The 24900-nt window shown below is 53.9% G+C and overlaps 2 protein-coding genes across 2 annotated transcripts in view; one reads left to right on the top strand and one right to left on the bottom strand.

Moving 5' to 3' along the window:
• The window catches only part of BOC (BOC cell adhesion associated, oncogene regulated), a 40950-nt gene extending 18398 nt beyond the window's left edge, over window positions 1-22552 (top strand). The window contains exons 4-21 of the mRNA XM_032192734.1: window positions 5723-5896; window positions 6216-6494; window positions 9338-9484; window positions 9940-10083; window positions 10335-10628; window positions 11309-11581; window positions 12094-12392; window positions 14112-14274; window positions 15030-15140; window positions 15829-16035; window positions 16843-17024; window positions 18090-18195; window positions 18391-18513; window positions 19104-19325; window positions 19725-19948; window positions 20505-20584; window positions 21089-21282; window positions 21860-22552. Of these exons, the coding sequence (XP_032048625.1) occupies window positions 5723-5896; window positions 6216-6494; window positions 9338-9484; window positions 9940-10083; window positions 10335-10628; window positions 11309-11581; window positions 12094-12392; window positions 14112-14274; window positions 15030-15140; window positions 15829-16035; window positions 16843-17024; window positions 18090-18195; window positions 18391-18513; window positions 19104-19325; window positions 19725-19948; window positions 20505-20584; window positions 21089-21282; window positions 21860-22044 (3407 nt within the window). The 3' untranslated portion in view covers window positions 22045-22552. The remainder of the gene's footprint in view (window positions 1-5722; window positions 5897-6215; window positions 6495-9337; window positions 9485-9939; window positions 10084-10334; window positions 10629-11308; window positions 11582-12093; window positions 12393-14111; window positions 14275-15029; window positions 15141-15828; window positions 16036-16842; window positions 17025-18089; window positions 18196-18390; window positions 18514-19103; window positions 19326-19724; window positions 19949-20504; window positions 20585-21088; window positions 21283-21859) is intronic.
• A 1476-nt stretch (window positions 22553-24028) lies between these two features.
• Window positions 24029-24900, bottom strand: part of CFAP44 (cilia and flagella associated protein 44) — a 42042-nt gene continuing 41170 nt past the window's right edge. Inside the window, 2 exon segments of the mRNA XM_032192601.1 lie at window positions 24029-24307; window positions 24678-24812. Of these exon segments, the coding sequence (XP_032048492.1) occupies window positions 24029-24307; window positions 24678-24812 (414 nt within the window).

Raw genomic sequence — 24900 nt, 5'->3', positions numbered from 1 at the left:
GTTTGGGGAGGGTTGTTTGTTTGTTTGCTTTTTCACTCTGTTATTGTTCCTAATTTGACACGGTGAAGATTTTTCTATTGTTCTTAGACAAAGAACTTTTATTTAAAAAAAAAAAAAAAAAAAGGAGTTTGGAGGTAGGTTCGTGCTTAAGCATGTAAAGAAAAGAGGGCTGCTCTCGGCAAGAGTGGTTTGCTCTCTGCGATGAAGATCCCACAATTAAGCGAAGTGTAGGTGAGCCCTTGACTTCCTCGTCGCTGTTTAATTGTCCTGACTCGAGCTTTCTGCCACCTCTGTTCCCCGCTTTCCTTTGGTGTCTCACAGGGCTCTCCCCCTGTGTTATTTTCCCTGCTTCTCGCCGGGCCTGTCTCCTCGCTGACCTCTCCCTAACCCAAGAGGCAATTAAAGCCTCAACCTCAAGACTTCGAGTTTTGTTTTTTTGTTTGGAGAGGATGAGAAAGGAAAAACAAAAGCGGTGGTGCCCTGACTCGTGTAAACTAGCCACAGGCACATCTGTGGCGGCGCGATGACGGCTCCCGGCGGGAGCTGCCCAGCCCTCCCGGCGCTCTGCTCCCCGCGGCTCTTGGCGGAGGGGGGGGGGACGACAGCGACCTGATGCCCCACTCGTGTCTGGGGGAAATTTGGGCTCCGTGGCAGGCAGGTTGTGCATCCTTCCCACCTCGAGGTTGGTACTGAGTGGCTAGGGCCTGGTGGAAATGGCTCGTGGGGGTGCTTTGCAGCCCTGAAGCCCTCCTGATGTGTTAGGAGGTCTGTGCGGTGCTACCAGCAGCTCTGCAGAGCTGTGAAATGCTGGCCGGCCTCTTAGGGCACGCCAAAGCAGAGGCAAGTGCTTCATGCTTGGCCCTGCCTCTCCAAGTAGGAAAAGACGTGGATGGATAAGTTTTTTGTTACCCCTTGCATCAAACATCCTAAGGCGAGTAGCGCTCCTAGCCTGTGGTTTGAAGTCTCTAGGGCGTGGGGTGGTTTTTGCTCTGCTTTGTGCAGCATCTGTCTGCAGCTGTGCCTGCACTGACAGTGGGCTCTGGCTTGAATTGCGACGTGAATGATAAAAACGAGTGTCATTTGCACAAGGCTGGGGTGCCGGGGTTGACCAACAAGCATGCAGTGCAGTACATTCCCAGGCTGGTAGGACGGATGGTGGTTTTCACAGCACACCTGGGGCAGCGGGTGTGCTGTGAAATTCCTGCTCCATCCTCCGCCACAGAGCTGCAATGCAGAGCCCCACATCAGCCGGCCTTCCCTGCTGCTCCAGGAGCTGGATTAACACCACGATAGCTCCTCAGGTTGGACCCAAAACAGGACCAAGCCTCAACCCCAAAGTGGGGCTAAGGCTTTCAGCTGGAGGCGCACCCCGTGGCAGCCCCAGCGAGCGCTCTGGGCGCGCCGTAGCGGGTTGGAGAAGGAGCCAGCGAGCCGCCGGGCTTGTTGCAGCAACAACATCTGTTTCCTGGGTGCACTTTGTCTCTGAAGAGCCCGCTCAGCACGCTCCATCTGCGCCCTTCTTGTTTTTTTTTTTTTTTTTTTTCTTGTGCCGCGCTTCGAAGCGCCGGCCGGGACGGGGGCTCTGGGGGTCTGTGGGGCGCTGGGAGAGCCTGGCCGGGCAGCCCCCATCCTCGCCCCCCTGTCCTCATCCCTGGCCATCCCTTCTGGGAGCCCCCAGCCTCTCCAGATTAGAGCTCTCCAGGGACTGGGGGGGGGGCTTTTGAAAGGAAGAAAGGGAAAAAGGGGGGTGTGGGGTGGGGAGGGGAGGGAGGAAAAGGGAGAAGGGAGGGGGGGGGAGGAAAAAAGAAAGAGGGGGAGCAGAAGAATGAAAACAGACCCAAGGGGCAATAGTCCCTCGAGCCATTTCACTGCATTACAATGAATATGGACTCTATTAAGCTCCGTTCTGCCTGTTAGTGTTTCCCAGGGCAACACAGCTCCCATATGGCAAGCATGCAGCAGATTAGGATGGGCCTCCGGGCTTCATTGAGGGCCCGGGGCTTGACTGGCAGTTGAACCCCATTCCTCCCCCCCCCCCTCCTCCTCCTCACACTTGACACTGCCTGTGTTTATCTAAAGGGGAAAAAAAAAAAGGGGCCGGGGTGGGAGAAGGGGGCATTTGGGGGGTTATTGTCCCGGGCAATGGGAGAGGGCAGGGAATAGGGGTGGGAGGGGGTCGGGGGGGGGGGGGGGGGGGGGGGGGGTGCAGCCCCTCATACATATGCAGGAGGGGCCGTGAATGGGCAGAGGAGAAATAAAGCAGATGGAATTCGTGTTAAAGAACAGCCACAATCGCCCTCGGAAAACCAGCAGAGAAAAGCGGGCGGCCTTCAAGGAGCGCGGGGAGCAGCGTTTATCCAATTAGCAGGGTTGTCAGATTGAATTTACTCAGGCCGGAGCCGGGGGGGGGGGACGGGGACGAGGGAAATTAAGTGCCGAGGGCATGGTGGGGGGGGTGCCTTGGCTTGGCTTGGCTGCCTTGCTGTGGTAGTTTGGTCTTTTCAAGGGCCTGAGGTGGTGTTGGGGCTCTTCGCGCCCTGCTGCTGCTTCCAGGCCCTGCGATGCCACCGGGGGCTGGTGTGGGAAGGGGTTGCCCATGGGGCTTCGTCCTGAGGAGATTTAAGGAGAAAGTCCCAGATCGATCACAGTGAGTTGTGTTTGGTGGACGTGAGCAGCTCTGCTCAACAAGTAGGAGCTGTTTTACTTGCCAGATTGTTTTGTGTCCTTTAGGCTTGTGTCTATCGCCACTGAGTTGCTCAGGACTGGCCTGGGGGAAATCTGTGGTGTTTTTTTTTTTAGGGCCAGCTGGCGCCCAGGTGTGATCTGCAGTTAGCAGGCCAGCTCGCTGGTTTGCAGGGTGGTGGTGCCGTGCCAGCTTTGGCTCTGGGTGTTTTCCTTCCCCTAGCTGTGAGCACAAAGTTATCCCACAGAACTGCTGACCTGCGCGGGTGTCTCACCTTGTGTGGTGGCTTTTCTCAGAGGAGACACCAGCGATTTGGGGTCCAAGAACCACTTGCCTGCTGGGGTGGACATCCCAGGAGGAAAGCTTTTGGTTTCCAGCCCTGCCGTTGCTTCATGACAGGGCCTTACACAAGGTGGGCTTCTCAGCAGGCCCTCACATTACCTTACCTCAGCTGTGAAGGGAATGGGTGCTGCGGCTCTTCCTTCTTCACCTTCCTTATCAGTGCCTTAAGCTCTGATAACCAAAAACCACCCAGCCCTCTCTTGTATTAGAAACTGAAGGTTACAGGCAACATTGGCATGATGCAAAAAATGCTTCTTGTGAGGAGCTTGAATCCCAAAGCAGAGATGTAGGTTTGCCCCTGCCCAACCCACTAGTACCTGGCCTCAGCCCCTTCCCCTTCACCCCATCCGTCCCCACCTGCAGGCAGGCTGTGTCCCCGTCCCCCCTGTCAGGTTTTGGCCTTTTCTGCGTCTGCCCATGCTGCTGGGGACAGGCCAGGGGCTGGTTTCTATTTGGGCCCCTTGTAAATCACAGGCGGCGTGGCTGTAATGAGGGCTGCCCGGCCGGCCCTCGTTAAGCAGGAGGGGGCTCGGGGCTGTGGGCAGCATTTCCTCAGTAAAACCTTCAGCTTCTAATCACCCAACACCTCTCACCCAACGCCTTTAATTCGGGCCCCTTTCCCCCTTCCAGCCTTCGCCTCCCTTCCCTCTCACGGCCTCCCGTCGCCGTCCCCGTCCCGCTCCTCGCCCTCAGCGAGGGGGGCTTCGGCATGGGGCAGGGGGCTTTGGGGTGGGGCGGGAAGCAGAGCCGACAGGTTTTACACCCCCCTGCCGTCCCCCCCATCTGACGAAGCCCTCGTTAATTCGGTTCTCCTAATGGCCCCTCCTTTGATTTACTGGGCTGGCTGAGGGGAGCTTCGAGCCTTCGCTCCCCTGACAGGAAATTGTTATTTCAACCTGACAGGAAAGAATTAAAAATAAATAAGTAAATAACTCCCCCCCCAACACCAGCCCCCCTTTGGAGCTCTTCCCATCCCTTTAACTCCTTCTTTTCCTCCAGCAGAGGCTGGTGGCCACAGAAGTGCCAGCAGCCGGGGATGTTGCACCCGGGGCCACCGGGCGGATCGAAAGCCGCCCGATTAATAAAGTTCCTCGCTCTGCACCACTGCAGGCTGCTTAAGGGCAGCGCTTTCAAAAGGGGTCAGCTCCCATTTAGGCGTCGAAATAAGTTGGTCGCCTATTCAGGAGAGCTCAGCATGTCAAGCACTGAATGCTTTTGAAAATCTGGCTTCAATTGTGGAAGCTGAGAATTTCGAAATCTGGCCCCGGATCCTAATAGTCCTTTTTGGAGTTGATGTTTTCATTCATTTTCCTCATTATTTTTTATGCCGGCCATTTACTTTTTGTCCTTCGCTCAGCTGTGAAAGAAATGGCCACATGTCCCCATTTGGAGCTCATATTCTGCCTGGAGGTTTGGGGAGGCACCGTACACTTGTTGTAGCACACCTTCTCTCCTCGCTCTCCGCTCGGTGCTGGTCCATCCGCCAAATTTTGGCCTTACCACCCCCCACCTATTGCCCTTCTTCTCTCCACAGACCTGGGGACGGCCAGTTGGGTCCTTGCCTCCATGTGCCTGGGTGGTCTTTGCTCGTGAAGAGTCCATCGCGTGTCTGCGCCCTTGGCTCTGCCCCGCTGGCCAGAGGCGTTGCTGCAGGGAGGTCTGGTTGGGAACCTCTTCGCCGCCCCCCTCCCCCTGCATGGGCTCGGAGGAGTCCAACCCTTTTCCGTCCAACATTTTCCCATCCTGCTGCCAAACCCATCCAGAGAGGGCGAGTGAGTCAGCTTTGCTCCGTGGGCTTCTTCCAGCACCGAGGAGCAAGGCTCGAGTCCTACCCCAAAATGATTCTTCTGCTTTGGTGGAAGGCTGGCCGTCCCCGGTGTGCCTCCTGGGGTGAGGTAGAAACCCAAATTTGAAGCCTAACCCAACGCAAAGTCTTTTCTAGGTTAAGGTGGCACATCAGTGGTGTCAACGGAGGTACTGCTGTGCTAGGGGAGGACCTTGGGCACTTCTACTGCCGTGGTCAGTGGTGGCTGAGGCACAAGGGAGGATGCTTTGGTAGCTGCCTTGGGTGGAGAAATGAACTGGAGTGACTCAGATGCTCTCCATGCCGATAGCTGGAGAATCTCCAGCCACAGTTTGTGCTGGTTAGCGGGCAGAATGCCTCAAAGCCAAATTCTTGAGGCTCTTTCCTCCTCAGGGGAGGAGAGTGGTGCTGGGAAGGACAAGACACGTGGGAGGGAGGTTGCCGTGTTATCGCTTTGGCGCTGGTGGTTACCCACAGAGGATTTCCACATGTCAGGGAGCTGTGGGCTGCAGCAGCGTGGCTGCAGCTGCCCTTTCTGGGAGCCTGCAGGGTCTACAGCAGCTCCTAGGGACATACCAAGCGTGATCTAATTCGCCTCTCGGCAGAGCTTGTTATCTTGGGCTCTTTTTGACCGGGATGGGTATGGAAAGGAGGTGTTCAAACTGGTCCTTGCTTGAGCCATGTAGATCTTTGGTCCCCTTTGCCAGCTTTGTTCGCGTTGCTGTTTGTTCCTTGTGACGGGTGGCCTTGGGCTTCACGTTTTTGGAAGATTGTTGATGCCTTCAAACGTGAACCTGGTGGTTTGTCCAGACAGGTAGTCAACTCAAAATAGGCCATGCATTTCAGGCTGAGTAGTTAATCTGAGCTCTGCCATCTTTTTTTGTCACCTGCAGGAAGCCGCTGCCGCACCTCCACCACATCCCTTGAAGCAGCTTATGGGACCCTTCCCTGGGCGCCTCTGCCCCAGGAGACACCGCATGGGATGGCAATGACACGTGGAAAGAAGAGACCCATGTCCCCCGTCCCTTGCCTCCTCCTCGCAGCCGCTAGCTGCTTTGCCCAACTGAGTGAGTGTTTTGCTCTTTTATATCCTGTTTTATTTATGGTTTGTCTCGAGGCAAGCTGAGCTGCTGGGATCCCACTTCTTTCTGGCTTCAGATGCTCCTCAAAGGGAGAAGGGGTGACAGGTGGGGCAGGACATCCCTGCCAAGGAGAAATGAGGCTGTTGTGCATCTCCAAGTCCTAGTAGGGGAGGATGAGGAGCTGAGGGGAGGGTGAGGCACGCGTAGAAGCGATGGGGAATGCAAAATGCAGCAGCACTGCAGGTTTTTCCTTTTACCGAGACTCACGGGGCTTTCCTCCTGCTGTTTCTTTCTCTCCGTGCAGGTGAATCTCTGCAGGTCACCGTGCAGCCTGCCTCCATTGTCCAAAAATTCGGGGGCCCGGTCAGCCTGGGGTGTGTGGTGGACCCCCCCGGTGTGAACCTCACCTGGAGACTGAACGGGAAGGAGCTGGCCGGGTCAGATGAGGCACTGGGTGTCCAGGTCGAGCGAGGGAAGCTCGTCGTGGCAGCCCTCAACAACCGCACCGTGGGGCGGTACCAGTGCATCGCTCGTGTGCCCGAGGGAGTCATCGCCAGCGTCCCCGCGGTGGTCACGCTAGCTAGTGAGTAGCTTCGGCCTTCTGCCACCCCCTGCGCTGCCCAGGCCTCTGCTCACCCATCCTGAGAGGTTTTCATAAGCTCCCTCGCTCGCTCTGGCAGGAAAGGAGGGCTCCTTGGACTTTTCAGGACACGTTGCCTTCACGGCAAGGGGGAGCGTGGGGCTAAGCCTTAAGAAAGCACCGAAGTGAAGATGTTTGTGCGGAGTGGGGGCTGGTTTGGCTTTAAAGCCAAGAGCGATTGGCTTGTCACTGATACATTAATCAGAAGTGAAATGTTTAGGCCAGGCTGGGTGGGAGGAGGAGGAGGAGGAGGAGGTGAGGGGGAGTTGCTGCGCTCCGAAGCGGGGCGGGAGGGGGCTGTCACGGGGCTGAACCCGTCGGGGGATTTGGCCCGAGCTCCGCGCCGAGATTAAGTTTCGGAGAACGCATTCCAGAGCAGAAAGGGGGCTGTGTGCGCTGGTGGCCTGATAGAGGGGAGGAGAGGAGGGGAGAGGTGGATGGGGTTACCAAGGACATGGTTTGCATTTAGGAGAGCAGAGCACGGCAGTTTGGGGGTCTTCCTGGGTCTGGCGTCAGTGCTGGGCAGGAGACAGGTCCTACAGCACCAGAAGGTCCCCGAGGTTGTGTGGCTGCCTCGGATGGGGAAGGCTTGGAAAGCTGTGAGTGAAGAGAGAGAAGGGGCAGCCCTGGAAAGAAATAGGGCTGAAGGTGTAGGAGGGGCTGACATTGCCATTGGCACCTTGGGCTTCTCCCAGGGCACCGGCTTCAAAAAGTCTTGGGAGAAAACCCTCTGAAAGTCTTGGCCCCAGCCTGAAATTACTTTTGGAGGTGGAGGAGAGAAACTGGAAGGTGAACGAAAAATAAGCAGGAGGCAGAAAGGAGTGTTTTCCAGCTTATGATTTCGGTTGATTTTGGAAGCGGATCAGGACTCGCTGGAAAAAGCGTCCTGCTAGGTTTCGAGGGGCATAGGTAACATCTGGCCAACTTTGGGGCTCTTTCTCGCCTCCTCCCTTGGAGGAAACCCCCTCGAGTGCCCCAGGTGCTGCGTGCCAGGTCCCTCAGGGCCCCCTCGGCCTTGCTGGCGACAGCCTCAGGGCCACGGGGCAGAGGTGGTGTGAGGAGGGGAGAGAAGGAAAACACAGGTGCTGCCTGCGAGGCCAGGGGGAGCGGGGCTCGGGGATGCACCTGGGGCGTGCGAGCGAGCCGGGGTCTGTAGGGCAGCCCGGGTGTGCCCGCGAGGGCCGAGGAGAGGACTTTCACCTCGAGGGCCTGCTTTTTATTTCCTCAGGCTCCTTCTCCCGCGTTATTTATGGCCTCCCATTCATTTAATCCGCTCCGTCTCGCTGCTTGGCCCCCGGCCGCGGGCCGCAGCTGGTTTCGCTCCCCGCTGACAGCGGCGCAGGCAGCTTGCGGGGCTGACCCTCCTCACGCCTCCGAGCGGGCAGATGGACGCGAGCAAGGGCCCTCTGCTCGCACTCCTTCATGCTCACAGACACCAAAATCAGAATAATTGTAAGCCCCGTTAGCCCCTTTGCAGCCGGGAGCAAGTTTCTCCCAGCCACCGGGGTGCGGCGGGGCCGTGGGGCTGCGCAGAGGCCATGTGCATGTGCAGCTCCCTGCCAGCGGTGCTGGGGCCGATGCCTTGGCTCCGAAATCTTCGTTTGGCTGTGATGAGTGCAGACCACCAAGGCGCACATTAATTTCCCCGATGCTCGTTTATATTTTGGCGATGGGAGAAGCATGTGCGATGCGGGCAGGCGGACGCTGGGCTCTCTCTCGTCCCTTCTCCACCTCCTGCCATTTCTGCGGCTCTTGCTCTTTTTTTATTCCTTGATCGAGGATAAAAAACAAAAAGTGAAGAGGGGAAAATGCCTGGCACCCTGCCCCTCCCCAGCGGGAACTTTCGTTGCTGGAGGAGCGCGGGGCGCCGCCAGCTTTTCACAAGTGAAGAGTTAACCTTCATCTGGCTTTAATACCCAGTGGAAACATGGCTCCCCTCCTCGGCCTGTCTTAAAGGATTAATGGCATTGCTGCAGCTCGCCCTTATTCCTTCTTTTTGGTATTATTATTTTATTATTATTATTATTTTTTTTTTCTTTAATTGAACGGTGCCAAGAAATTCCAGGAGTATGAAAGCATGTGCGCTGCAAATCATTTTTATGACATTGCAAAACCTCCCCTCCCCTGCTCGGTCTCCTCCCCTCCCCTCGGACCCGGGCACGGGAACACTCGCTCCCCCAGCAGCCGCCCGGCAGCCCCTCCGCGCCGCCTTCGGGGAGGCTTTCTCGCCGCCCTGCCAAGAGGGCTGGTTTTTATTTAAACCCCATCAAGGATCTTGCTTTAATCAGAAAGTCTGCTTGAGAAATTTCATGTCACTTTTCCATGACTGTGGGTGGGAGAAGCTCGGAGCCAGCCTTGTCTCTTGCTCTTGGAGCGCTGCTATGTTTCCCAGAGAACAAAAACACATTTTTTTGCCGGCTCGGCTGCCAAGGGAAGGCTGCGTGGAGCCCGCCCTCCACGAGTCCTCGTGCCCCCCAGCTCTCCAAACTGCCCACGGGCACTTGGATGGGTTCGGAGGGGCCGGCCGAGCGCAGGGCGGGTGCCCTCATCCTGGTGTAGCAGCTGCTGCCTGCCCTGGCAGGGGCAGGTGCCCCCTATTTGCACTTTCTGGCTCCCTGTTTCCATATTTCTTTTGTACAAAGGGTGCCCTGAGCAGAGAGGCCGGCTGCTGGAGCGCTGGAAGAGCACAGGGCAGCTCTGGGTGCAAGAGCTGCTCGCTGGGAACAGCTCCCGTCCTCTGCTGGCACCAGGCAAGCAGCCCTGTCGTTGTTTTGTTCCCCGTGCAGATCTCAAGGACTTCAAGTTTGACGGCCAGCACGTGATCGAGGTGGACGAGGGCAACACGGCCGTCATTGCCTGCGACCTGCCCGAGAGCCACCCCAAGGCCCAGGTGCGCTACAGCGTGAAGCACGAGTGGCTGGAGGCCTCCCGAGGTGAGCACCAAAGGGTCTGTCCCCCCGTGTCCCCCCACAGCCTCAATTTTACCTTTCCCTGCCAGCAGCAGCACTGTCTGCCTCCCTCTTGTCCCTTTTTGGCCAGTTTGAGGACGGGCTCTTTTAGGGTGTAACACCAGCTTGTGGAAGGGGGAAGGAAGCAGAGTTAGGCGATGCGCCATGGTGCTCTTCATTGGGCATCCCTGTACGTCCGTGCAGCGTTCCTCTAGCCCAAGATGTTTCTGGACATGGGGAATTTTTAAAAACTTGAGTCTCGATTCGACAGCTTCACTCCATCTGCTGCAGGCACTTGTGGCGAGCTGGCTTCAGCCGCGGCGCTCTTCCTTCCACAATTGCATCACTGCTCCTCCTGATGTGTGAACAAAAAGGGCACAGTGTTTCTTCTGGGACACACACCTTATGACCATGCACCATTTCCTCTTCTCTCCCTGCAGACAATTACCTTATCATGCCATCTGGGAACCTGCAGATTGTCAACGCCAGCCAGGAGGATGAGGGGACCTACAAATGTGCTGCCTACAACCCCGTGACGCAGGAGGTGAAAACCTCCGTGTCCAGCGAGAGGCTCCGCGTGAGACGTAAGCCGCTCTCCTTTCTTTGCATGTCTGAGCCATTCTGGCCCTGGCTGCACATACAAAGTATGAACAAAGTATGCTCCTGGGATCGCTGTGCCTTCCTCAGGATTTATTTTTGGTGTCATACGAGGAAAGGTCCTCAGTCCTTCAGCAAGACTCCTTGGGAAGACTACAAAGTCATTCCCTGAAAGTATGACTTGATCCTGCACTGCCGCCTTCCTTCCCACCTACCTCCTTCCTCCTCTCGTCGCCAGGCTCCACGGCGGAGGCAGCTCGGATCATCTACCCCCCCGAGGCTCAGACCATCATCGTCACCAAAGGCCAAAGCCTCATCCTGGAGTGCGTGGCCAGCGGGATCCCCCCGCCGCGGGTCACCTGGGCCAAGGACGGCTCCAGCGTCTCGGCGTTCAACAAGACGCGCTTCCTGCTCAGCAACCTCCTCATCGACCCCACCAGCGAGGAGGACTCGGGGACCTACAGCTGCACGGCGGACAACGGGGTCGGCGAGGCCGGAGCCGCGTTCATCTTCTACAACGTGCAGGTGTTCGGTGAGTGCTGCCGTAGCCCTCGCTTGAGGAGGGGCTTGGGCTTTCCCGCTGCTTGCGGGTTCCAGTTCTGAGGAGACGGGATGAATTCTGGCTTGAGGGTGGTGGTTCCTCCTTCCTGGCTCCCAGCGTGAGCTGGAGGTGATGGATCCTCCCTCCTGTGGGGAAGGTTTACTCCAACACTCTCTAGTGGAGGACTGGCTGCTTCTCAGATATATTTGAGCTAGATAACAGCAAAGAGATGAGAGTGTCCTGCTTTTCACTCTGTTCTGTAGGAAAGCTCTCTGTGGGGTGAGAAACATAAGGGGTACCACGCCTTACATGTTTCTACCACCCATCCTTCTCCTTCTCACGAGCATTAGGGAGGATAAGCCCGTGTTTTGTTAGATTTCATCTCATCCAAGTGCTGAAGTGTTATTGGCACGAGCACAAGCTTTGCAGAGTGACGTTTCAGCTAAGAGAAATGGGACTCGTAGGTGCCTGCTGTCATCATGTGGCTCAGAGGGACACCTCTGTGCGGTCGATGTGGATGCTAAAGGGGAATACCACACCCATGTGGGACCCCTCAAAGCTAGCAGGACTGGCAGGGAGGGTCGAGAACCTACAGAGAACAGCGCAAAGCCACGACGCTGCCGTGCTCCCTGCCAGGCGCTGCTCAGCAGCCGTGCTTTTTCCCCTGGCAGAGCCCCCGGAGGTCACGATGGAGCTGTCCCAGCAGATCATCCCCTGGGGCCAGAGCGCCAAGTTCACCTGCGAGGTGCGGGGGAACCCCCAGCCCTCCGTCGTGTGGCTGCGCAACGCCGTGCCCCTCTCCGCCAGCCACCGGCTCCGGCTCTCCCGCCGGGCGCTGCGCCTGGTCAGCGTGGGGCCCGAGGACGACGGCATCTACCAGTGCATGGCAGAGAACGAGGTCGGCAGCGCGCAGGCCATGGTGCAGCTGAGGACAGCCCGGCCAGGTCAGTCCCTCTCTGGGAGCTTGTGGGCACTCGGTGGTGGAGCCCTAACGCACGGGGAAAGAGCAGAGGGGAGCAGGAGAAAGTTGGGGTATCACCCTCCTGCTTGGGTTTGAGCTCTTCCTTCCTTTTCACCCTACACGCTGAGGGTTTCTGGAGGTGCCACCTGTTTCCTTGGACCCTGATGGACTTCTCCAGGGTATGAGGGGCTAGGAAGCCCTCAGAGAGGTGTAGGAAGCCCTGTTTGGCCAAGGCCTGTTCTGGGAGAGTCCCCAGCGAGACATTATGTTAATGCCAGGAGAAAAAGCTTGTTTCTAACACCTTTTGGCATGGCACAGCCGGCAGCACCACCTGGGACCTGATACCTCTAAGGGACTTGTGGTGCAGTGTGTGGATAGCTCTGGTCTTTGGAGAGGAATCAGGGGGCTTCTCGCAGCTCTGTCCTCGCCACAGGACTGGGTCAGGCCTTTCCCCTGCCCTCACCACCCAGTCACTTTCAACATTTTGCCTTTCAGGAGCTACCCTCAACCCTGGGCGAGATGCCCGGCCGGGCTCAGCTCAGCCACCCACACCGCCTTCCCGGGAGGGTGCCTTAAAGCTGCCCCTGGATAAAGCTGGGCTGCCGAAGCCTGGGAGCACCCCGCTGGCAGCGGCTGCACAGTGCACAGCCAGCAGGGAGCTGGTGTCTCCAGCCGAGGCCCCCGTCATCCTCAGCTCTCCCCGCACGTCGAAGACAGACAGCTACGACCTGGTGTGGAGACCCCGGCCGGACAGCAGAGCCCCCATCCTCTACTACGTGGTGAAGCACCGCAAGGTAGCGATTGCCGTTTTGCCATACTCGTGTTCTTTCTTCCGTGCTGGTCTCCAGGTGGGCTGCGAGCCTTGGATTTGTTTGTTTAATACCTGTATTTCCTTTGGGTAGGCAGAGGGTTGCAATGGAGAGGTAGGTTTTGCTCTAGGCTTTGAGTACGTTTCAGATCTGGTGTTTTTGATTCCCAGCCACTGCAAGGCACCATTTTATGTGAAAATATGTATCTGTTTTCCTGGAGTTGCTTGACTTCATGAACATACGATGTAACAGAAGGCTTCTATAACACCACCATGTTCTTGATTTCTTTCTCAACAAAACTTAGGCTGAGGGTTTCAGCCATCTCTTTACATAGCCCTTTAAAACAAAGACAGAAGATGCCAACGCAAGAACACAACAGGGCAAGTTTAAAAAAAAAATAAATAAAAACAACACAAAAAATGCCAAAATCCTCACCAGACTGCAGGGTCTAGTTGTCTGCCAGGAGGAGGTTTGTCCCCCAGTGGTGTATCATGTAACAAGCAGTGCTGCTTGCAATTTTAACTCGCAGGCTGGAGTTTGTCCATATTTTATTTGTTTTTCAGCGCTTCACCTGGAAGGGGCTGCAGGGCAGTGGAGGTCACCATGGGTCACTGCAGTTTGCAGTAATATGTTTTCAGTGTAGTCCAAATTCTCAGCTGGAGACTCTTTCTTGGGACGCTGAAGGATTGTGTGGAAAGGAATTAGTCCCAATAACCCTTAAACTTGTTTAGAAAGAGGTTCTTTCTATGCGATCTGTAGGATCAAGTTATATAATGATCTGGTTTTAACATCTCTGACTGGAAAAGCGTGTTTGTGGAGAGGGAAGGAATCAATTCAGCAACAAAAGAAAAGGCTCTTTGTGTGAAAGATGGCTAAGGAAAGTAAAACCTAATGACAGGAGGCTTAAAATTGTGCCGGGCAAGGGTCTGTTTCTCTTCTGGAAACTATCTGCGGCTGTCTCTTTCCCCTGTTCGTGCGCTGACCCTAAATTCTCAGCAGCCTGCAAGCAGTCAGATGCCGTGCAGCCATTATCTTTGTTTCTTAAGAATTTCTCTTTTTCTTCCCTGGATATTAGCAGTCTTGAGGGCTCCCCTCCCTGGCCTCACAGCTCTGCGGGCTCAGGAATAAAAATAAAACGAGGCAGGCATTAATCAGTCAGTGTCAAATGCTGGGAGAAGATGAATGATACAGCAGAGGCCTGGCATTTCCGTTTTGTTGCATTGCCTGCATTGCTAATGCTCCTTTCGGCACCGGGTCACTTCGGTGTCCTGTGTGTTTGCTTGAAAAAATATTATCCTTGCAGCTGGGGAGAAGGAGGAGAGTCCCACCTTCCCTCCCGCTCCTCATGGGGCAGCGGGACATCACCAGAAAATATTATTTCCATGTCTTTGTGGGAGCTCTGGGAGTACGTGATCTGTTCCCTGCATAAGGTGCTGTGGTTCCACCACAAAATGTTGGAGGAGAGGCTTCAGAGCCTTAACTCTGCCCTTCACCAAGCATCCTCCAGCTTTCCCAAATCTTACTGCGTAATCAAAGTCTGGTCAGGCTTTGAACACTCCCTCAGCTCTGCAAAATCGGGCTGAAAACATCTCCCCCCTGCGCAGACAGGAGGAGGTTTAGCCCCACTCGATCCACGACCCCAAGGGAACGTTTCTGGGCTCGGTGCTGGCCCCCAGCTTTGCGACGCCTGCCTCGGTCTCTCAGCAGGTCACCAACGCCTCGGACAGCTGGGCAGTGAGGGACGTCCCGGCCTCGCAGCACCGCCTGACGCTCACCAGGCTGGACCCCGGGAGCCTCTACGAGGTGGAGATGGCCGCCCACAACTGTGCCGGCGAGGGACAGACGGCCATGGTGACCTTCCGGACTGGTAAAGGTCCAGCCTGGCCCCGGGTGTTTTGCTCTGAGTTAAGGGAGGGCCCCTCCAAGCGTCCTTCCTCCTTCCGTGGCTCAGTTGGACACCTGCAGAAGCGAAGCAAATAGGCCTGGGGGGGCTGTCAGGAGGTTGTTAATCCATCCTGTGCCTTTGGGGGTTATTCCTGAGCTGTCTTTGTCCAAGCTGTTCGTAAAACCTTGTCCTGCACTGAAGGGAACTGCAGGCCCTCCTCCAGCAGCCTGTGTCATGCTGAGCTGGCTGCACCACCGAAAGGCTGCTCCAAATGCCTAAGCTCAGTCTCCCTGTCCCATGCTGCTTATTTTGTCCCCCAGCAAGGGTGGGGAATGGCATTCCCTTCCTTGAAACCTTCCCCATGGTGCTGGGCCTGCTCACGTATCCTCTCAGGCCCCTGCACTGTGCTAATTACCACCTCCTCGGGCAGCAATCTAGCAACAGGATTTCCAGAAAACCAATTAAAAGTTTTTAGAAAATTAAATATTAGCAGGGGCAAAAAAAAAAAAAAAAAAGAAAAAAAAAAAAGAAAAAACCAATTAACAGTAGAACAGCTCTGCCCCTTTAGCTTCGGTTCCTGGCTGCAAGTTGAGCACGTTGAAGCCCTAGGGCTGTTTGAGTCCAAGGAGTATTTACCTCAGCATCACAGCTGGGACTCTTTTCTTTATTCACGACAGCAACAATTAACTCTGACCTGCATTACCGTGTCCCTGATGCCATCTCTCCTTTCCGTGCAGGCCGGCGTCCAAAGCCAGAGATCGTTGCCAGCAAAGAGCAGCAAATCCAGAGGGATGACCCCGGCACGAGCACCCAGAGCAGTAACCAGTCCGACAACAGCCGCCTGTCCCGTAAGGCTCTGCCTGGGCTGGGTGGGCACGGAGGGAGGGCGAGGGGAGCCGGGTTGGTGCTGGGGTCAGAGTCAGTTAGGGTAGGAGGTTGCTCCATTTGGGCGTTTTGCTGCATTGGAGGAACACCAGGTCCTGCCTGGTTAATCTAATTTGTTGTTTCTCACCCTGGGCCCACCTCTGGTAGTCACCGGTGCCATCATCCCTTCTGTAATTGATGCGTTCCCTTTGCTTTCATCCCCACAGCTCCGTCCATCTCTTTCCTTCCCATCTTTTGACTGTTTTTGTATCAGGCTTTATTTCTGCAGTTCAGAACTCTTCCACATTTCCTCCTCAGCTGGTTTCTCTCAGCCTTTCTTGTTTTCACCTCCTACACCTGTCTGTCCCCTTCCTGTCCAGTCGGGCCTCTCCCCCTCCGTCTCCAGCCCTGTGTCCACATCTCTCAGTGCTGCCCCCCCTGTGATGGGTGTACACACCACAAACCTCATCTCTCCCTGCTCGAGCTGGGAGGGGAAAAGGAGCGAGGTGCAAACAGGAGTAAAAGATGTCTGGAGAGACTGAAAGGAGCAAGGATTTGGGGGTGCCAGCTCTAATGAAGAGGCAGTCCTTCACCCGCTTACCTCTGAGCTACGGGATCCTCCAGACACGGTGAGAGGAGCGTGTTTCATGTCTTTGATGTCCACTTTTGCAGCCCCAGAGGCCCCGGATCGTCCAACCATCTCCATGGCATCGGAGACATCCGTGTACGTGACCTGGATCCCGCGGGGGAACGGCGGGTTTCCCATCCAGTCTTTCCGCGTGGAGTACAAGAAGCTGAAGAAGCTGGGAGACTGGGTCCTGGCCACCAGCGACATTCCTCCCTCCCGCCTCTCCGTGGAAATCCCCGGCCTGGAGAAAGGTAGGCAGGTGTTTTTCTCCCCACATCCTGGGGGGCTGTGGGAGAGCTCTGCGGCCCCTGTAGGATGGCCAGGCAGCTGCCGCAGCTCACTTGGCCCTGCCCTGTGGGATCCGAACAAAGCCGCCCCAGCTCCAGCCTGGGCTGCTTGGGGAAAAGCTGCAGATGCTTCTCCAATTTCTCCAGCTGCAGAGACCAGCGTAGATTTGACCTCCCTCAGGGAGGCTTGCACATGCTTTTCTGCCTTACAGGACAGTTACTGAAAGCATGAGTGCCTTGTCTGTGCCTTTTACTAGACAGGACAGAGCTTTCTTTCCTTAGCCGCAGGCAAGGCAGACGGACACACAATTCCCATTGCACTTCAGATGAGAAAAAAGGCATCGCTGAGTGGGACAGCTTTAAAGGACAAAATATCTACCCAAACTAAAAGAGCGAAAAAATGATGTTTGTTTAAATGTTATTTAGGCTTAGAGCTTTTATCTGAGATTTCGGTGCCTGATTGCCCCATAGTAGAGGAAGGACACCATCCCATAGCTGCTCAGGGGTAAGGACAACCTTTCAACCACCCCCACATACCTTCCATAACTGTGACCCGGCCTGTAGACCATCCAGACAGGAATTGGGGGAGGCAAATAAAAGCAGGCTCAGTCTAGCACGTGGCTGAAATCTGGTCATGCAGTGTTTATATTCAATCAAAGCCTGGCTGTAGTCTCTCCACCTTCTGGAGATGTGGCCTGTGCTGACAGCAGAAGCCTTGGAAGACATCAGCGCTGTCTGGGTCAAACTCTTATCTCCCATTTCCTCCCCTAGGCACTTCCTATAAGTTCCGTGTCCGAGCACTGAACATCCTGGGGGAGAGCGAGCCCAGTGCTGCGTCCCGGCCGTACGTGGTGTCTGGGTACAGCAACCGCGTCTACGAGCGCCCCGTGGCCGGGCCGTACATCACCTTCACAGATGCCATCAACGAGACCACCATCATGCTCAAGTGGATGGTAAGGTTTGTAGGGGGGAAAAGAGCTCTGAAGGTGCAGGCGTGTGGGGGCTACCTGCCTGGCTTACAGATCTTCCGGGTTACCCCACTGGAGCCTGTCGGCAGCACGAATGGATTGGAGAGCCGACAGATCTCACAGACAGCAAGGGTCGGGCTTGGGCCACATAGAAGTGGAGGAAGTCAGAGAGCCTAGGAAGCTGTTTTCATCTGAATTCAGCGTTGTGCACAGGAGGCATTTCAGTGGATAACCTCAGGGTCTCGACCATTTCATCCAACAAGCACGGTTCAGCCACGCTGGGAGTGGCTGCTTGCTCCCCTGGCCAAATTCCTGGAATCCATTAGCACCTCTGTCTGCTCCTGTAGCTCCCAGCAGATGTGTCCTTCACTGTCACTTGCTGAATAGCAGCTGGAAGTGCTGGTAATCGTTTACAGCAGTCCAGCCCAGAGGATTTTTAGGAGCGGGCAGGATCTTTCGGATCACAAGCCCAGATCTAAGTGCTTCCAACAGCTTATTCAGAGGGGTGCATCACCCTCTTCTCTCCCAACTTCTTCTGGCTCGAAAATGCTACAGGGCAGGATGGGCACTGCTGTTATTGTAAACACAGTAGCTGATATGGTACTGGGTGACATGCAGCACGAGCACATGGAGCTGGGGCAGTACAGCTTCGGGTGGAGGAGGAGCAGAGCTGTCCACACAAACACGAGACTTCTCCAGTCACTGGCTCATGGCAAGAGAGCTGCTGTGTGTCTGGAAGCAGTGAGACTGTTAGAGTCAAGGTGAAGGTGTGTTTGTCCTCGGCCAGCTGAGTCACTGCTGCTAGGTGCAGAGTATGGGATGTTTGGGTTGACAGGGACCAGATTTAAGGCCTGCCTGTTACCTGAGAGCATAAAATAGCAATGAGCTCCTGGAAGGAAGCCCTTACTGTGAAAACCAGCGGCAAGACAAGGAAGAGCTCCCTGCAGGTTTTCCTCCTGCCTCATCCCTTTTATCCTGACTCTTCCTTGCCCAGCACAGTACAGCACAGGCATCGCTGCTAATTTCTTCCCTCTCTCCCATTCTCTGCAGTACATCCCTGCCAGCAACAACAACACGCCCATCCATGGCTTTTACATCTACTACCGCCCCACCGACAGTGACAACGACAGCGACTACAAGAAGGACGTGGTGGAAGGTAGGAGATTTTGGAGATTGGTCCTAGCTCTCGATTTCTTCTATAAGAATACCTGGCCAGAAGGAGCCTTGTATACCAAAGGCACGAGGCTGCTGCTGCTGGCTGGTCCTGCTTCGCTTAGCTCTGCTGCAGTAGTGGGCCAGCTGCAAGTTCCCCACAGGAGCTAAAGACACCTCGTGTGTGTTCCCTCCTCAGGAGACCGCTACTGGCACTCCATCAGCCACCTGCAGCCAGAAACCTCGTATGACATCAAGATGCAGTGCTTCAACGAGGGCGGCGAAAGCGAGTTCAGCAACGTGATGATCTGTGAAACCAAAGGTGAGCAGCTTTGTGGGTACCAGCCCTGCCTGACCGCACACCATCCACACTCAGGCAAGGAGGTGGAGGTGGAACAGAAGAGCAGGCTCGGCTTGATGCTGGCGCTCAGTTTGTGTATGCACCCGTACCAGTACTCACATCTGGTGCGGCCCTGCGAGTCCATCAGCACTTCCCTCAGAGCAGCACTGACCTTTTCCTAAGTGCCACGTAGATGGTGGCTGGAACCAGAAGGGCTAACTCCCCCTTGCTGGTCTCAACTGCTGTGCTTGATTATAAGCGAGTCCCATCTCGTCTTCCAAGCAGCTGCACTGTTGCAACAGGGACAGCATTAAGTCCAAGTGGGTGTTTTGGTGGCTTTCCCTTTTTCATGTGCTTTAGCAGCCCAAGAGCCTGGCAGATCTGTAAAGCAAGCACAAAGAACTCATCTGTATGGCAAAATGCTTCAGCCCGGGAAATCCTCTGGCATCCAGAAGCGCTTCTTCAAAGCCACTGCAGAAGCCTGTTCACTCCACAGAAGTGCAGACATCCCTGGAGAGTGCTGCTCTTGCTCCTGCCCTGTCTGTGTCTCACTCTGTCTCTTTCCTTCACAGCTCGGAAGTCTCTTGGTCTGCCAGGTCGTCTTCCACCCTCAACGGTGGCCCCCCAGCAGCATCCCCCGCTCAGCGGTGGGCACAGCGGCCTGGGGACAGGAGCCATGGTGGCCCGTTCCAGCGACTTGCCGTACTTGATTGTGGGCGTCGTGCTGGGCTCCATTGTGCTCCTCATCGTGGCCTTCATCCCCTTTTGCCTTTGGAGAGCCTGGTCCAAGCAGAGTGAGTGTCCTTTCTTGAGGGCTGATGTACAAGATGTGCTCACCCTGTGGGTTAGATCTGATCCTAGGTGTAATTGGGTCAGACATAGAATGTGAGGGCTGCACCTTCTGGGAAGCAGGGAGAAGGGTGGGCAAAGGACAAGTTCCAAGTGTCCTGTAGAAGTCCTCTGTGAAGAGAAAAGATACCGGTCCGTCCCTTGTCCTTGTCCAGTCCCAGAAGGAACCCTGGGACTAGAAGAGGCAGCACTGCTTTTACTTTTGTCCGGGGTCTCTTTCCACCATTTGTCTCCAAGGGTGTTTTGAGTGCCCGATACCTGCCTGACAGGACAGCAGCTCACTTCAAGAAGCTCAGCTTTACCTCTGCTTCTGGCCTCAGAGTTCCTTTTTCTCCCCTCTGCAGAGCAAACCATCGACATGGGCTTCCCGGGAGCTGGGCTGCTGGTATCATCCTGCCAGTACACCATGGTGCCCCTGAGGGCCATCTCTGCTCCTCGTGCCAACGGCCACCCCTACGTCAATGGGCAGCCCTACGCCAACGGGGCGCATCTGAATGGCATCTGCCCCTCTGCTGGAGTGGGCTATGCGAGCACCAAGCCCCGGGACTACAGCCCAGACATGCAGCAGGTACGGCCGCAGCTGCAGTTATCAGCTGATTCGACTTGAGCTGGAGGCCATGGTTGCACTGGGAGGTTTGTAGCATGCAAAAGTGCCCAAACTGGCTCCTTTCTTACATGCGAGTTCCCCAGAGACCTAGGTTGAGCAGGAAGGTCTCCAAACCACTCATGATGAGGTGGTTTCCTGGGGCAGTGGCTCTTAAAGTACAGAAGAGGCAGTGGGCAAAAGCTACTCTTAATGGAAATGGTTCCTGTTTCTCCTAAACAAAGCTTAGAGGGACTGGCAATGTTGAGGATTCTGTGTGTACATGGTAACATAAAGCAAGGCAGTGCCACCACTGAGACTGTGCATTGGTTATCATGAGCCAGTAATTCAGCAGTAAGCATGAAGTGAGTTTTTCAGCTCAGTTCTGCTCTATCTGCTATGGCAAAAGAAACAGTTTTGGCTTTACCTACTCAGCAACAGCTTCACCATTCTGCCCCATGGCTCTGGTTCTGCTGGGGATCAGCACCTACCTCTTAATGCTGCTTTGTGGCACCACTGAGATTCTTCTCTCTCATTCCAGTCACACGAGGAGACCAACGCCTTGCTGCAGGCACGAGTGCTGCAAAACGGGAGTGCCCAGCGAGACTACCAACCCTCCAGGTTAGTCCTGGCTGATGGAGGGGGAGGACGGAACGATCCAGTGGGGCCCACCAGAAAATACCTGTTCACAGAAGTTAGCCCTCAGCGTGCTCTCTTGTCTGTCCCAGTTCATTTGGGAAACAAAACTATGCTTCTAAGCAGGAGACTAAAAAATACAAAGAGAGAAACCAGCATCTGTAGCTGGATGCTGATAAACAGATGCTCAGAATCTGGCTAGTCACAGGCGCTCTGTCTTGCTGTTCACACTTCAAGTCATTATTTATTCCCCCGCTCCCTGGGAGGCATTACTCCTCCCAGCTCCTGTGGCACTCACCAAGTTTGGAATGGTTGATACCAGTTTCCATCACCTCATTCCCATCCCACAAGTATATCCCAATTTCCCCTCATTTATGAATGTTTTGTCATTCCATTGATGCAGCTAGCTGCTACATAGATCATCTCTTTCAAGGAGGAAACATCTGTGCATAGTACTAAACTTCTTTCTTTGTCTGTCTGCCTCCCCAGATTGCCCAGTTCCAGACCAGAAGACAGCTCTTTCCTCTACAGCCTCCCAGATGACTCCACTCACCAGCTTCTCCAGCCACAAGACGACTGTCCTCACCTTCAAGAGCACTTCATTGGCCTGCATCATCCAGTGATGGGCAGCAAAGTTGGAGGCCCTAGTTTGGATGCTCGGCGGGATCCGCTGTTCCACCAAGGTCAGTGGGCTGGAAAACTCAGTGCTCATTGGTTTAGGCTCATCTTGAGGGGAAATCTTACCAGAGAGCCTTTCTGATGGCTTTGTTCAGGCTCATTTCTATAGTGCAAAGACTTAATAATGTGTAGAGCAGCTTAAAAAAGGCCACACCAGCAGTTGGGGACTGTAAATTGCCTGGGACAGTCGTACAGAACGGATTTCTCAGTTCTCTGAGAACATGAAACTGTATGCTGCTGGAAGGACACACACCTACCTGCAGTTGCAGCAGAGGCACTGTCCCTTAGTCCTTCATCACGCATCTTCCAGACCACCAGTCCAGCACCAAAGTCCCTGAAGAATTACAAGAATCCCTTCCCCTAGGACATGATCCGTTGATCCACCCCTCCTGTAGCGTGGATTAAACTCATTGTGTGCAAGCATAGGTTTAAACTCTCACGTAGATAGGCCTTTTAGAATGCAGCTCTTTGTCTTTGATCAGAGCACCTGTCCTCATAAAATGGACTGCTGAGAACAAAGCTACCACAGCACCTCTCATTTCTGCGTGCATTTTAAAGATCTCTCGCTCCTCTGTCTTTCAGGAAGCCCTTGCTGCCTAGGCCTAGTGCCAGTTGAAGAGGTAGAAAGACTAGACTGCTGCCAGTCCAGAGGAGACCTCCACCCCCAGAATCCAGTCATCACATCCTTGAGTCAGGACCTACCAGGACATCTGAACAGCAGCCCGCCACCGCTGAGGCCCTTAGAGACTCATTCTCCTACCAGTTAGGGACCAAGCTGCCTTTTGCAAAGACTTATTCTAAAGAGAAAAAGAGAATGGGTATTTATTTTTGTATAACACCCCTATTTATATATTTATGCACTTGTATATAGATGTATATGTGCCTTTTATAATGCTACGGAGACAGAAGGTATCCTCAGCAAGGCAATGGGAAGGCTGAAGGAACAAGGCCACAGCTATCCGTGGCACGGGGCTGTTGGTCAGAGCACAAGCCTGAACCAGCAGCACGAGACATCGCAAGACACGGGGCCAAACAGAGCTGCCACCACCGAGATCTAGCACCCTCTTGCAGCGAGGGCTTCACGCAAGATAACGCTACCAGGAAGGTCTTTTCTCCTCGCCCACAGGACGACATTTCCCAGGAACATGCTCCTGCGGGTGGCCTGGAGTTACGCACTCTGCCTAATCAACTTAAACAACCCTTCACATAGACGCCATCTGTAAAGACAAACCCACGCTTTAACACCTAAAATAAAGGCTTAAGTCTTTTCTGGGGCTGGCTGTACGCTAAATCCTCCCACAGAATGAACCTACGCTTTTTTTTTTTTTTTTCCCTTGCAGGAATATAGCAAACAGGATACCTGGGGAAAGGTGCCATCTCCCTGCAGCTAGAGTTTCCAGTAGGCCAGCCAAGTGAACCTTCTCAATGCTGAACTCAGGAGAAGAGGGACTGCCAGTGCCTGTGCCAGTTAAGTGATGTGAGACCTGTAGGGGGAGCAGAGCTAGAGGAGATTTTAATTCATCTCCAAGGATAGATACATAAAATTTGGGGTGGACACCCAAATCCCTGACCCCCCAACATCCTGGGGGTTTTGTTGCTTCAGAAACTTCCAGCATCCAGGTTTGGGGATAAGGCTGTTTTCTTTTTTCCCCCCCCGAGGAAACAAAATGCACAGCACCTTCATAAGGACCACTGAAAAGGCTGCCAGCACGAATGCCTTTCACTGGGTTGTGCTGAAGCCAGCGGGGGCAGTTCTTGTGCCTGGCAAGGATACGGTTGGATCCTGCCTCAAGGTATACCTAACAGAGGAGTAATGACCAGGGAGGGAGTAGGGAAGAGGAGCAAGAGCAGCTGTGGGTTGTTCAAGCTGTTTAATTTAAAAACAGCTACACTTCCAAAACCTCCCTGTACATTGTTAGAAACTTTGCAATGTTCTTACGTTGCAACAAAACCGCTCCACTTTGGAGCTGAAGGAACTCTTCACGGTAAGACAAGGTAAGTGCTATAAATGGTTGCTCACTGTCAGCATCCCAAGTGCCAGAGTTAAAACATTATTTTTATATATATTATATATATATACATATATAAAAAACTGAAAACAGACAAAGCCTGGCTCTGCTCTCAGTCTGGTCTACTGCTGCAAGCCAGAATTAAAGGCTAACTTCACTGCCCACCTGTTGCTACAGCCTCTTCATGCCAAGTAAGTCTGACACCTGCACTGTAGTGAGTTTCCCACTTCTGTAGAGCGGGCAGGTCTCTAATTGGCACCATACCCATCTGAGGACGCACTGTAGGCCCAGGGACAAAGGTCTCCTTGCCTTCTCCAACCACACAGCACTTCCCATCTCAAGAAAACTGCTGTTGCTGCTACGATGTTCAACAAATAATAAGATGCATGCCCAAGACAGACCTCCGTTACCAGTTCTGAGAACACAGGTACCAAAGATAGTTTCAGATGGACAAAACTTTCTCATACCCAGCCTTCCAAAGCCCCTTTTTGTGCTGAGAGCTACGAACAGGCATACACAGCTGCACATGCAATACACATACACAGAGCATCTGTCCAGTGCAGAGCTCTGAATGGATTGATAACACCATTTACTGGTTGCATTTGCCCATTTTTATTCCACATCTGCCACTATAGTCATAGTTTGGCAGGGAAAACCCTTTACAACTAACCCCCTGCTTAGCCAAAACAATACATTTTGCACTTCTAGGTATTACTACAGCTGCAGTTAAATACATCCATTTTTAAGGGACACTGGGGCTGTTAGTTACCGTACATGGTGTAAGAACAGGGAAGGGTTCAGAGAGTGTCTCAGAGTCCTGTGGTGATGAAGGCTGTAGAAAGAAGCACCCATCTTTTCTGGCTAGGAGACTGAATTGTTCTCTCACGCATCCATCTTTTCTTCTGAGAAGATTGATTTCTTCCCGTAGGAGGGCAATGTCATGAGCCCCATGTTTCAGCAGTGACTCCATCCTGGCCTTCTCTTTGATGTCCGTACTTTGGGGGCCCTGAAACTCTGCTCCCTGTAAAGAGAGAAAAAATAGCTCCTATAAAACACTCAAGAATTAAGAGTGGAAACATATTTCCTTTGGGAAAGTGAGGCTTTCCAAGACCCAGGACAGCTTCATGACTATGCCACAGTCCAAACTCTTCCAAAGTCAGATTGATGGACTGTCAACTGAGGCTCAGTCTGACTTATTCCCTAATACTTTGGTCTCAAAGAATACACCTTAACTCATTTGGCTGTTTGCATGTATCAAAGGAATAATTTTGACTTCATGCAAGACATTTTCTAATTAGAAATAACAGGAGTTTGTTTTGGTATCAGAAAGCATCTAAGAAATTACCAGAGAATTTAAAATATGGCCTACTTTAGGGAAATAACAAGCTTACTAGATCATCATTTAGTGAATCCAGCATAGTTTCAAGTTGCTGCTTTTCAAGGCAGAAGCGGTTCAGCTGCTGCAGCTTTCTGGTATTTTCCTTTGTCAGCATCATCAGCTTCTGCTGCAGGTCAAAGGTTCTTTTCTAGAATGATTAAAAAAAAGTTGAACTAGGTTGAGAAAGGATAATCAATGTGAATGAAATAGGGAACAAGTGCTAAGCAGAATATGTC

Source organism: Aythya fuligula, chromosome 1 (genome assembly GCF_009819795.1).
Source record: "Aythya fuligula isolate bAytFul2 chromosome 1, bAytFul2.pri, whole genome shotgun sequence".
NCBI lineage: Eukaryota > Metazoa > Chordata > Aves > Anseriformes > Anatidae > Aythya > Aythya fuligula.
This window is presented reverse-complemented; position numbering and strand designations above follow the sequence as displayed.